Source organism: Catharus ustulatus, chromosome 7 (genome assembly GCF_009819885.2).
Source record: "Catharus ustulatus isolate bCatUst1 chromosome 7, bCatUst1.pri.v2, whole genome shotgun sequence".
In the NCBI taxonomy this organism is placed as follows: domain Eukaryota; kingdom Metazoa; phylum Chordata; class Aves; order Passeriformes; family Turdidae; genus Catharus; species Catharus ustulatus.
The window spans coordinates 39,302,494-39,315,999 of record NC_046227.1 but is presented as its reverse complement, the minus strand read 5'-3'; the positions used below and the strand labels follow the sequence as shown (position 1 = coordinate 39,315,999).

Sequence of the window (13,506 nt, the reverse complement as noted above, 5' to 3'; positions counted from 1 at the left end):
TAATGGCAATAATGAAATGAAAGGGAAAATGGGCAGCTGAAATCCGAATATTCCAAGGAAAAAATTAATAAAAAGATTTGCTCAATAAATCCAGGAACAGGGAATGCACTGGGACGTTTCCCAGGAGAAGGAGCAGCCAGTCCTTGGAGATGCCACAAAAACATGGAGCATCCCTGTTTTAGGAGCTCCATCTCATGGCCGAGCTGGGTTTTACACAATTCCCGGGAAATTCTGCTCTATGGAAGGGAAAAACCAGCACATTCCCTGTGTGTCTTTTACTGGAGGAATTCCAGCTTCCAGGAAGGAAAGGTGGAGGTGTCCAAGGAATTCCTGGATGTGGCTGGGCTGGGGACAAGGTGGGGATGGGGCACAGCTTGGACCTGATGACCTGGGAGGGCTTTCCCAGGCTCAGGGTGGGCACAGCAGGAATTTCCCCATGGAAAGGGGGCTCAGGGATTGGAAATGCCCAGGGAATGTGAAGCTCAGGGTGGGCACAGCAGGAATTTCCCCATGGAAAGGTGCCCAGGGATTGGAAGTGCCCAGGGAATGGTGGAGCTCACGGTGGGCACAGCAGGAATTTCCCCATGGAAAGGGGGATCAGGGACTGGAAATGCCCAGGGAATGTGAAGCTCAGGGTGGGCACAGCAGGAATTTCCCCATGGAAAGGGAGCTCAGGGACTGGAAGTGCCCAGGGAGGGTTGGATCCCCATCCCTGGAGTGTCCCAGGAATTCCTGGGGGTGGCACTGAGTGGGAATCCTTGCAGGAATTGTGAAGTGAGAGGAAACATGGGATTGGGTGAACCCCAGGAGGATTTCCCTGGGAATTGTTTGGAACTGGAACCTCTGTGTGTGTGGACAGCAGCAGGAATTTCCCCATGGAAAGGGTGGGCAGGGATTGGAAGTGCCCAGGGAATGATGGAGCTCAGGGCGGGCACAGCAGGAATTTCCCCATGGAAAGGGAGCTCAGGGATTGGAACTGCCCAGGGAGGGTTGGATCCCATCCCTGGAGTGTCCCAGGAATTCCTGGAGGTGGCACTCAGGGAGCAAGGTGGGGATTGGACTCCATGACCTTGGAATGCTTTTCCAGCCTCAGGGACACCGGGATTGTCCCAGAACCGCCCCCCAGGCCCGGATACCTCGGCATCGTACTCCCAGAGCTGGTTGCCCCTCAGGTGGTGGCACTTGAGCATGAGGACGGGGCCGTTGAGCCGCGACACGTCCAGGCACAGGTCGTCCGTGCGGATCTCCTTGTCCGCCGTGTAGGAAAACACCTGGAACACAGAGCGGGGCTGGGACAGGGCTGGGAGCTCCAGGGGCTGGACCAGGAGCTGGAGCCTTCCTTTGGAGAAATTCATCTGAATTCAGGGGAAGGGGAAGGTATTCCATTGGAGAAATCCATTGGAATTCAGGGGAAGGGGAAGGGGAAGGCATTCCATTGGAGAAATCCATTGGAATTCAGGGAAAGAGGAAGGTATTCCATTGGAGAAATCCATCGGAATTAAAGAAGGGAAAGGTTTTCCATTGGAACATCCATGGGAATTAGAGATGGGAAAGGTTTTCCATTGGAACATCCATCGGAATTAGAGATGGGAAAGGTTTGCCATCACAGAAATCCATCAGAATTCAGGGGAAGGGAAAGGTTTTCCATTGGAACATCCATCGGAATTAAAGAAGGGAAAGGTTTTCCATAGGAGAAATCCATGCAAAATTAAAGAAAGGAAAGGTTTTCCATCACAAAAATCCATTGGAATTCAGGAGAAGGGAAAGGTTTTCCATTGGAGAGATCTATCAGAATTCAGAGGAATGGAAGGATTTTCTATGGGAGAAATCCATCAGAATTAAAGAAGGGAAAGGTTCTCCATTGGAGAAATCCATGGGAATTAAAGAAGGGAAAGGTTTTCCATGTGAGAAATCCATCAGAATTCAGGGAAAGGGAAAAGTTATCCATTGCAGAAATCCATGGGAATTAAAGAAGGGAAAGGTTTTCTATTGGAGAAATCCACTGGAATTCAAGAAGGGAAAGGTTTTTCGTTGGAGTGATCCATCAGAATTAAAGATGGGAAAGGTTTTCCATGGGAGAAATCCATTGGAATTAAGGAAGCGAAAGGTTTACCATGGGAGAGATCCATCAGAATTCAGGAAAGGAGAAGGTTTTCCCTTGGAGAAATCCATGGGAATTAAAGAAAGGAAAGATTTTCCATTGGAGAAATCTATCAGAATTAGAGAAGGGAAAGGTTTTCTGCTGGAGAAATCCATTGGAATTAAAGAAGGGAAAGGCTTTCCATTGGAGAAATCCATCAGAATTAAATAAAGAAAAGGTTTTCCATTGGAGAGATCCATCGGCATCCCAGGCCCCCACTACTGGAATTCCACTGAAGAACTCAACTTCCAGGAATATCCTGGATATTTATATTTTCCCTGTACACATTTAGAATAAATGGATCCAGCCACGTTTATGGAGATTCTTGCCCATTTCATTTTTACAAAAATAAATTCCAATTCCTGATCACATTTCCTAATGTTAAATTTATTATGAAATGACATCAGGATTCTATTCAATGCATTCACTGGGATACTCCCCATGGATATGCACCAATATTCCCCCAAAATCTGGAGCTCAAACTGAAGGAGATGCCTGAGTCCTCTTGAAATCCTTCAGCTCAAAATTGAAAATATTTTGGAATTTTCATGGATTATTTTGATACTACCTTCACGCAAAATCTAAAACAGAATTGAAATCAATATTTAAAATATTCCAAAGGAATTTTTGGACAAACAAGGCACTTTTTCCCCCTGTTTTTATTTACCTGGTTCCCTCCCATGCCGTGGCAGTTGAAAAATCCCACTTTTTCGTTCTCCTTGCGGCCCATGTTGTCCAAGCACTGGTTGGTTTCAACATTCCTGATCTGGAGAAAGGAAGGAAGTGAAATATTCCTTAAAATATTCCCTGGACCTGCCAGATTTGTGGAGAAAATTGCAATTTGTGAGCAGATCACATTCCCAAATAGTCATGGAATGGTTTGGGGGTTGAAGTGACCCCAAAGCTCATCCATGGGACACCTCTCACTATCCCATGAGGGAATTCAGGATGATTATCCCAAATATGTCAAAATCCCCATTCTTTTTCTGCCTGTTTACCCTGGAAAACAACAAAACATCCCCTTGGGAAGTGCAGTTGGAGGCCTGGTGCTGCTCACCTTTGATTTCCACCCTTTTCCCTTGGATGTGAGCCCAGGAGGAGACACCCAGGGCAGGACACGGATCACTGATGCTGCCTCAGCTTGGAGGGATCAAATCCTGCCCAAATCTCTTGTGAAAGGCAGGAAAACATCCCAAAAATGCACCTCTAATGCCTTCAAAAATCCCATTTCTCTACTGCTCTCTGGGCTTTAATTCCCTTTTCCTGCTCCACTGGAACAGTTTTAATTCCCAGCTCCTGCCTGAGCTGCAGTCTCCATGGAAACTGAGGCCACACTGCACAAATCAGGAGTTTTAATCACTATTTTCTGCCTTCCTCATCCCATTTTCCAGCCTGACAACGTGGCACAATCCCACTTTATTTGACATTCCCTAGACAAGCCCTCTCCTCGCTGGAAATCCCCATTCCCCTTTATTTTGGCAGGATTAAACCTGCAATCCTCCAGTGCCTTTTGTTCCCGCCTACAATGGCAATTTTCAATGGGATGTCAAAAAAAAAAGCCATTTGCTCCTTGGAGAGTTATTCCAGGATTGTTATTCCACCATCAAATCCCTTCCTTGTTATTCCATCATCATCAAATCCCTTCCAGAGCTTTTAAAGGCAGCAGAGCAATGACTCCATGTAACATTTTTAACTGTGAATTTGTTGAATTTGAAAGAAATTCCAGCTCCTGGTGGCCCCAGAACTTTGGGATTACCAGGAATGTCCATGATCCAGGCTGGAAAACACTCAGTGACCAGACATTCCTTAAAAAAAAATTTTAAAATTTCCATTTTTAGTCTCTTTCTAAGCAATGAATGATGATGGAAGGTTCCCCTCAAGGGCTGCATATTCTTTGTGTCAAAACATTAATCCTAAACTTCACTTTTCCAATCTCCTGCTCCATTTGGGAGATAAATTTGCCTGGTGAACGTTTGGAACAGACACTCAATTTAAAGGGAGATTTTGAAGGAGAGGGAATATTTGGAACAGCAACGCCTCCTTGAAAATAACTTTAAAAAATGGAAATAAAGAGAAATAAGGAATGAAGAGGAATAAGAGACAAGGAGGGAACTCCAGCACTCCAGAGCCAGCTCATCTCCTTGGGAATGGATCCATTGGCTCTGGACACCTCCTGGTTTGCTGTGCTGCTGGTTCCCTTCGCTTACTGGTTTCCTGTATCTACTGGTTTGCTGCACTTGTTGGTGTCCTGGATTTACTGGTTTTCCTTACTCACTGGTTTCCAGTTCTTACTGGTTTCCTGTGCTACTGGTTCCCTTTATTTATTGGTTCCCTTCACTTACTGGTTTCCTTTATTTACTGGTTTGCTGTACTTACTGGTGTCCTGGATTTACTGGTTTTCCTCACTAACTGGTTTCCAGTTCTACTGGTTTTTCCTTTACTCACTGGTTTCCTTTACTACTGGTTCTCTTTATTTATTGGTTTCCTTTACTTACCTGTTTTCTTTATTTACTTATTTCCTGTACTTACTGGTTTGCTGTACTTACTGCTTTCCTTGATTTACTGGTTTTCCTCACTAACTGGTTTCCTGTTCTTATTGGTTTCCTGTACTGGTTTCCTGAATGGCTGATTTCCTTTACTAACTGGTTTCCAGTACTTCTGGTTTCCTTTACTTACTGATTTCCTTTATTTACTGGTTTCTTTACATAGTGGTTTCGTGTGTCTACTGGTTTGCTGTACTTCTTGGTGTCCTGGATTTACTGGTTTTCCTTACTAACTGGTTACCAGTTCTTACTGGTTTCCTTTACTTACTGGTTTCCAGTGCTACTGGTTTGCTGTACTTACTGTTTTTCCTCATTTACTGGTTTCTTTCATTGCTGGTTCCCTTTATTTACTGGTTCCCTGCACTTCTTGGTGTCCTAGATTTACTGGTTTGTTTTTTTGGGGTTTTTTTTTTTTTTTTATCTTGCTGGCTTGTTGTGGTTACTGGTTACCTGCAAGTTTGCATTCCTTTGCCTACTGATTTCCAGTTCTTACTGGTTTCCAGTTCTTACTGGATTCCTTTCTTTCTTGGCTTTCCTAGATTTCCTGCTTTGTTGTGGTTACTGGTTTCCTGGACTTACTGGTTTCCAGTTCTTGCTTTACTTACTGGTTTGTTGTTCTCTGCGTTTCCTGTACTCATTGATTTCCTTTAATTCCTGGTTTCCTGCAACTCCTGCTTTCTTTTATTTACTGGTTTCCTGCAATTCCTGGTTTCTTGCAATTCCTGGATTCCTTTATTTCCTGGTTTCTTTTATGTCCTGGTTTCCTGCAACTCCTGCTTTCTTTTATTTCCTGGTTCCCTGCAATTCCTGCTTTCTTTTATTTCCTGGTTTCTTGTAATTCCTGGATTCCTTTATTTCCTGGTTTCTTTTATGTCCTGGTTTCCTGCAAATCCTGCTTTCTTTTATTTCCTGGTTTCCTGCAATTCCTGGATTCCTTTATTTCCTGGTTTCCTTTATTTCCTGGTTTCCTGCAATTCCCGGTTTCCTTTCTCTCCTGGTTTCCTTTCTCCCCTGGTTTCCTGCACTCCCAGTTTCCTGCCCTTCCCGTTTCCCAGCCCTCCCAGTCCATCCCAGTCCCTCCAGGCTCCGTACCTCTCCCAGGGAGTAGTAGCGCCGCGGGATCTGCGAGTCGGGGTAGACGTTCTCCAGGTACCAGGAGAAGGGTTTGCACCCGAGGCTCTCCCGCAGGGCTTTCCTGACAGAAACATCTCCATAATCCACCTTCACCACCCCTGGAATGGTGAGACAAACCCATCAAACATCTGGGGAAAATCCAGAGCTATCTCCAGCTTTCCTGATGGAAACATCTCCATAATCCACCTTCAGCACCCCTGGAACAGCAACACAAACCCATCAAATATTGGGGAAAGTCCAGAGCCACCTCCAGCTTTCCTGACAGAAACATCTCCATAATCCACCTTCCATCCCTGGAATGGTGAGACAAACCCATCAAACATCTGGAAAAAATCCAGAGCCACCTCCATCTACCCTGCAGGGCTTTCCTAAAGGAAACATCTCCATAATCCACCTTCACCACCCCTGGAATGGTGAGACAAAAGCCCAGCAAACCCATCAAACATCTGAGGAAAAGCCCAGACCCACATCCAGCTCCTCCTTTATTTTTGTTTTTAACTTAATGACTAATTATTTGTGGTTTGTAATGTGGGTTTTTAAATTTAACTATATAAATAACTAATAGTTACTAATAAATGATAGTTGACTAATAGTATTTAGATTTATGAAGAAGAAGGTGAAGAAGAAGGACTAGGTTTTCTTTCCACTTTTTTTATTTTGTTTTATGTATATTATTATACTTTAGAACTTTGAATTTTAAGTTTTTTATTGTGCATCAATTTTCAATTTAAATAATATATTTATAATTTTAGAAATCATATATTTATAGTTTTAGTTCTATTTATTTAATTTTGTAAGCTTTTTTTTATGCCTTTAGGTTAACTGTAGTGTTTTTTGGGGGCTTAGTGCTTGTTAGCACAGAAAGTTTAAATTTTTCATTGACTAAGGTCCCAACAGATCCCATTCCCACTTTTTGCCCTCCCACACAGGCAGGGAAGAACCTTTATTTTTCAGCCAGACAACTGTGAGGATTTGCTGCGGTTTAGGAGGAAAATCCCTCCCAGTTTCCTCTCCCAGATTTGTTTCACCCTCATCTGACCCAAGCTGGGATTCCACATTCACCCATTTCCTCTCCTCCCCAAGAAAGGGAATTTAATCCTTCAATCCCAGCTGAACCTGTCCAGGATTTCTGAAACCCTCCTGAATTATTTGGCTCCTGAGCTGCAGGACCTGAGCCAGGCTCTTCCCAAGGAAAATTCCAATTTTTTGTTAATTCAGGTTTACACCAAACCCAAAAGGGGAGTTTTCCTCACTGCTTCGGGATTTTTTTTCCTGGTTGGTTTTTTTTTTTGTATTTTTTTTTTAAAATCCATCTTGGATTTATTATAAACTCTGGCTCCTGACTCATCCCAGCACAAATAAAGATTTTCTTGTTATCCACACAAAAGCAGGAGAAGGCACCAATTAAAATCACGCTCAAGACCCCAAAAATGAGAACTGGGCTCTCCCCCAGCAGAATTCTGTTTTCCCAGGGATGTGGATTGCTCCAGATTTTTAATTTGGGATTTAATTACGAGGTGTGGCCCTTCCTGTGCTGTGAGCTCTGTTTCCCTGGCTCCCCTCTCCTGGGATCTGGGCTCAGGAATGGATGAATCAGCTCCCAGGAGAGCACAGCCCTCATTACCAACAGCCAATTCCTTTGTTCTCCCACAGAATTATCCAGAGATCTCCCCTTTCCTCATTAATAGACAGGGAAAAGGATCAAAAGGCAGATTAAAAATATTTAGGAATTTTTTTAATATATTCAGGCATGCCCTATTTTAAAAAAATTCAATTATTTCCTACTGCTTTTCATGGAGAATTTCCATGAAAATTTTATTTTATTTTTATATATATTTCTGTTTATATTTATATTTATATTTATATTTATATTTATATTTATATTTATATTCATATTCGTATTCATATTCATATTCATATTTATTTCATTTTATTTCCCTTTATTCTCCATTTCTTTTTAATGCTGGGGAACAACCTCATTCTATTTTATATATTAATTAATACAGGTATTAATAAATAACTTGGGAGAGATCAGGGAGTACAAAGACCACCTATTCCCAAATTCTTCCCCATGATTGAAATTTTGGATCACAAGCCCTTGTCACTGGCAGTGACCTAATTCCAGTCTTTTCCTGCAATCCAATTTTCTCCAAGAGTTCTCTGTTGGAATTTTGTATCCAAAATCCTGGGAATGTGTGACCGGGAAGAGGAGAGGGCACTTCTAGGAGCACTAAATTCCAGCTGATTTCGGCTCATTCCAGAAGGAAAAAACAGTTTTTTCCCATGGAAAAAAAAAGGAATAAGCTCACAATAAATATAAAAAGCAAGCTGGCATTTCATTCTGTTTTAAAAGAACAGATTCCTTAAAAATTGATGGGACGAAATCCACAAGGGACAGATCCATTAAAAAGTAATTAATTAAATAAATAAATAAATAAATATGTATGTGTATAAATATAAATATATATAAATATATATATATATTTTTTTTTTTTTTTAACACATCATTATGGGGTACTTAAAATGAGCACAGACTGTTTAAAATTAAATTTCCTGACTTGTTAATGGAAATGGGAAGGGAATGGAGAATTCCTGGGGGAAATGGGAAGGGGATGGAGAATTCCTGAGGGAAATGGGAAGGGGATGGAGAATTCCTGAGGGAAATGGGAATGGAGAATTCCTGAGGGAAATGGGAAGGGAATGGAGAATTCCTGAGGGAAATGGGAAGGGGATGGAGAATTCCTGAGGGAAATGGGAAGGGAATGGAGAATTCCTGAGGGAAATGGGAAGGGAATGGAGAATTCCTGAGGGAAATGGGAAGGGGCTCAGCCTGGAGCAAAGGAGGATCCAGAGGGATCTTTTCCCTCTCTGGAATTCCCTGCCAGGAGGGGACACCGGGGGGATTTGGGATCTGCTCCAGGAACAGGGACAGGAGCAGAGGGAACAGCTCAGGCTGGGCAGGGCAGGGCAGGGTGGATTTGGGGACAATTCCTCCATGGAAAGGTGCTCAGGGGGAGTCCCCATCCCTGCAGGATGTAAAACCCTGGGGATGTGACACTTGGGGACAGAGTGTTGGGAATGGCTGGACTCCGTGATCTTGGAGAACTTTTCCAACCCAAACACCTTCACAACTCCACAATTTCCAGTTCCCTTTTTTCCATGCTGATCCCAATCCCAGCCGTACCAGGGGAGATGATGTAGAAGAAATCCTTGAACTCGTCCATCCAGACCTCGGCCAGCCGGCGGTTGTTCTTGTTGATGACGTGGCCGGTGCCCCCCGGGAAGGTGTAGGGGGTGGCCTTGCGGAACACGTGTCCCACGTGGGAGCAGGTGACGATCTCCAGGGAGCCTCCACACTGCCAGATCTGCAATGGGAATGTGGAAAACGTGGAGAAAAACAGCCCCAGTGTCTGGGGTTACAATTCAGGATGTGCCCAGCAGTGTGTGTTCTGTCCCCAGCTGGGCAGGGATCCTTATCCCTGTGGGATATCTCCTGTTCATGGCCATGGTTTATAAACCAGCTGGGGCAGTGTTCTTTATTTCCAAAGGGGACATCTCCTGTTAATGGGCCAGCTGTTAAACCAGCTGGGGCAGGGATCTTTATCTGTCCCACAGCCCATCCTCCCTCCAGGAGATCTCTCCTGTTCATGGCCACTGAGTCCCAGGGCATGGCTGATAAAATTCCATCATCCCATGGGGAGATGCTCCAGCCAGGGGAGGAGCCAAGCATTTCCTACCCTGATAAAATCTGAGATTTGGAACATCAGAGCAGCCTTTCCCACTGGATCCCAGAGGAAAACCAGACCCTTCCACATCATCCCTGGGCCTTGGGAGGAAACTGCACCTTGTACAGGAGCACTGCTCCAGCTGAGCCACATCTGTCACTGCAGGAGGATGCAGCCACCATGGGATGGGACTGCTGCCAACACCCTGCCTGACGGGTGTCAGGCTGTACTCTGACTGTGTCAGGGTTTGGGGTTTGTTCTTTGTAGTGCTGTATTTCTATTTTAATTTCCCTAATAAATAACTGTTATTCCTAATTCCCATATCATTGCCTGAGAGCTCCTTAATTTCAAAATTACAATAATTTGGAGGGAGGGGGTTACATTCTCCATTCCAAGAGAGGCTCCTTCTTTACAAACACTTCTCTTTCAGCCTAAGGCACTCAAACACATCAGGGGTGGAGGGATTGGGAGCTGTGCCCCCGTTGGTGTCCCTGCCCAATTTATCAGGAATTTCAAGGGAATTCAAAGGGAAAATTCAGAGATTTGGCTGTGGATGGCAACAAACATGAAGGTGATATTCCTTGGCTAAAGCAAACCCTTGGAGCTGTAAGAGATTCCTGACAGGAATTATTATTATCATTTTTCCCTAATTAAAAGACATTCCTAAAAGGAGTCATTAAAGACCCATCAGCAACAAGAAGCATCCAAAAGAAAAAACCTGGATTTTCCCAAAAGAAAAAACCTGGATTTTCCCAAAACAATCAAATTGTCCCCCATGGATGCTCCTGATGGAAATTCCTCTGAGAGCGAAAAAAACCTGGAAATCATTTTAATTATTCTTTGGGATAATGCTGGAGCTGGATGCAGATGAGACAAGGGTGATCCAGGGAAAACAAAGGCACCGGATAACATTTGGGAGGATTCAGGAATTCACAAAATATGGGGGAGGAGGAGGGGTTATTTTTTGGGATTTTTTGGGGTGGGGGGAGATTTTGGGGGGGGAGGATTTTTTTTTATTATTATTTTTTGTGGGATTTTAGGGGGAGGGATTATTTTTAATTATCCTGAACCAATCCCAAATCTCCTCCCACCTTTGGGGATAAAATCCTGGATGTAAGGACAGTGTTTTCCTGACAGGAGATATTCCCAAATCCTGCTGGATAAGGGCAGGGAGGAACCTCCCTGATCCCCCAGCTCTTCCAATTTCCCATGGATTTGTTCCCTCAGCTGGGATTTGAACTCTTTGATGTCCCTGATAAAGTCACACGAAAAAATCCCTGGATTTTCAGTTGGTTTTCCTTCCTCTCAATCCCAATAACCAGCACCAGGTGATTCCCTGGCTTTGCCACAGCAATATCCCGATTTATTCCTATCCCTAACCCCAGGAATTCCCTGTTCCAGGGTGGGAAAGGCACATTTGGGATCCTGAACAGTGCCTGGTGCTCCCTGCTCCAGGGATCTCCTGTAGAACATGGAAAACCAAGGGAAACAATTCCTGCACACGGACCTGGGCACATCCAAGGAGGAATTTCAGGGGTTAAACCAGGAAAAACTGTGGGAATCTCCTCACTTGGAGCAGCCAGGTTCAGGAGGGGACTGAACTCTTTGATTTTCCTGCAGAGGGAACAATTAAAGTTCAGAGGAATAACCTGTAAAGCTTTCCAATTCCCAGCTGGCTTTCCCTGGAAAAATCCATTCCCTAAAAAACTCCTGGCAAGGAAAATGGTCCTGGTTGAATGGAAAAGACAGGAAAATGGGGAAAGGGCGTTCCCAGGATGTGCTGTGGGTACCACAGGGACCCTGGGGGTTATTCCCATCAAAAAATCCCAAACTGTGACACATCCAAGCCATTCCCAACATCCTTCCCAAGCCTTGATCTCCCACTTTTCCTTCCTATCCAAAGGGCAGGGACTGGATGCATTTCCCTCAGAGCTGTGGCTCACACCTGTCCCAGCAGGAAAATCAGCATTTTCTGCAGGATATGGAATTTCCCTGGCACAGACCCGGAATTCCAGCCAGAACTTGCAAGTCCATGGTGTCACCATTCCCAAAACATCCTCAATTTTAATTTTTTTAACACAAATTTATATCAAATTTCCACTGGGCACCTCATTTCCTCCACAGAGGAATGACTGAAATATGTGGAATTTTGAATATTAAAATATTCCACGCAGCAAAAAATCCCAAAAATCCCAATGAGGATTCCTCAAATTTCAAACATTTAACCCATGACTTGCAGGCCAGCTAAAGCAGGAGCTCCCTGAAGGAATGACAGCACAAATGAGGGGATTTTTTTTTTTTTTTTTTTAATGGGAAAAGAAAAGGAAGGAAAACAGGAATTACCCTAAAGGACATTTCAAGATTCTCGCCACCCCAGATATCCATTCCTGCATCGTAAGTTCCTATCTCTTCAAAGTAGTTCCTGTCAATAGAAAACAGGCCACCAGCCATAGTTGGGGTCCTGGGGGGAAAACAAACAGGAAAAAAACAGAGGAAAACAGGGGGAAAAAAATGAAAGGGAGAAAGGAAAGAAAAAAGAAAAGAGAAAAAAGAAAAAAAAGAAAAAAGACCTTTTAAAGGACACTGTGGAATTTACAGCACATTTCACCACACAGGAATTCTATGGAAAACAACTAGAAAAGGAGGATTTTAGCTGGGTTTTCCTGCTCTTCCCCAAAATCCATGGAATTCAGGCCCAGCCACACTCCAAGGAACAATAAAGACAATTTTGACTGGGTTTTTCCTGCTATTCCCCAAAATCCACTGAGTTTTGGCCCAACCACACTCCAAGGTTGCCCTCATTTCCATGGATTATTCCAGGAGAATTCTGAGGGTAAATTAAGAGGAATTTTGGGTTTTCTGGGTGAGCAGCAGCTCAAATGCAACTGGGAATGTTTGGGAGGTGTTGAATGGGAGAAAAACACTTTTTAAAGGACACTGTTGGATTTACACACAGGAATTCCATGGAAAACCAATGGGAGTTATGAAAACAGAATTTTGGCTGGATTTTCCTGCTCTTCCCCAAAATCCACTGAGTTTTGGCCCAGCCCCATTCCAAGGTTGCCCTCATTTCCATGGATTATTCCAGGAGAATTCTGAAGGTAAATTGGGTGGAATTTTGGGTTTTCTGAGTGAGTAGTCGCTCAAATCCGATCAGGAATGTTTGGGAGGAGTTGAATAGGGAAAAAAACACTTTTTAAAGAAGATTTTGGAATTTACAGCACATTTCACTACACAGGAATTCCATGGAAAACCCATAGGAGCTATGAAAAGAGAACTTTGACTGAATTTTCCTATTCTTCCCCAAAATTCAAAGAGCTCAAGCCCAGCCACACTCCAGGGTGCAATAAAGACAATTTTGACTGGATTTTTCCTGCTCTTCCCCAAAATCCACTGAGTTTTGGCCCAGCCCCACTCCAGGCTCACTCCCTGCCCACCAAATCCCATTTCCATGGATTATTTCAGGAGAATTCTGAGGGTGAACTGTGTGGAATTTTGGGTTTTCTGGGTGAGCAGCCTCTCAAATCCAATCAGGAATGTCTGGCAGGAATTTCATGGCACCAAAGGAACAAGAAAATCCCTGCTAAGAGGATTGGGAACCCTTCCCCCAGGGCTTGGGGAGGGCATGGAGGATCCCCCTGGAAATGGCTGCTCCCTGTTTCCCAGGGATTTATTTGGGATAAAACAACTCAAAAATCCCAAATCTCAGCTTTCCTCTGGGATCCCAGCACAGCCAAAGGGGCTGGGGCTCAGCTCATCCCAAACCTGTGGAGAAACTCCAGAGCCAAACTGGGAGAGCTGGGAATGTTCCCTGGAGAGGGGAAGGGTCCAGGGAGAGCTTCCAGAACATTCCAGGGCCCGAACGGGCTCCAGGAGAGCTGGAGAGGGACTGGGGACAAGGGATGGAGGGACAGGACACAGGGAATGGCTGCACTGCCAGAGGGCAGGGATGGGTATTGGGATA

General features: G+C 44.2%; 1 protein-coding gene across 1 annotated transcript in view; it reads right to left on the bottom strand.

Moving 5' to 3' along the window:
• Window positions 1-13,506, bottom strand: part of GALNT13 (polypeptide N-acetylgalactosaminyltransferase 13) — a 46,481-nt gene that overhangs the window by 8,307 nt on the left and 24,668 nt on the right. Inside the window, exons 8-12 of the mRNA XM_033065043.1 lie at window positions 11,886-12,003; window positions 9,002-9,182; window positions 5,776-5,915; window positions 2,808-2,906; window positions 1,137-1,271 (exon numbers count right to left, since the gene is read on the bottom strand). Of these exons, the coding sequence (XP_032920934.1) occupies window positions 1,137-1,271; window positions 2,808-2,906; window positions 5,776-5,915; window positions 9,002-9,182; window positions 11,886-12,003 (673 nt within the window). The remainder of the gene's footprint in view (window positions 1-1,136; window positions 1,272-2,807; window positions 2,907-5,775; window positions 5,916-9,001; window positions 9,183-11,885; window positions 12,004-13,506) is intronic.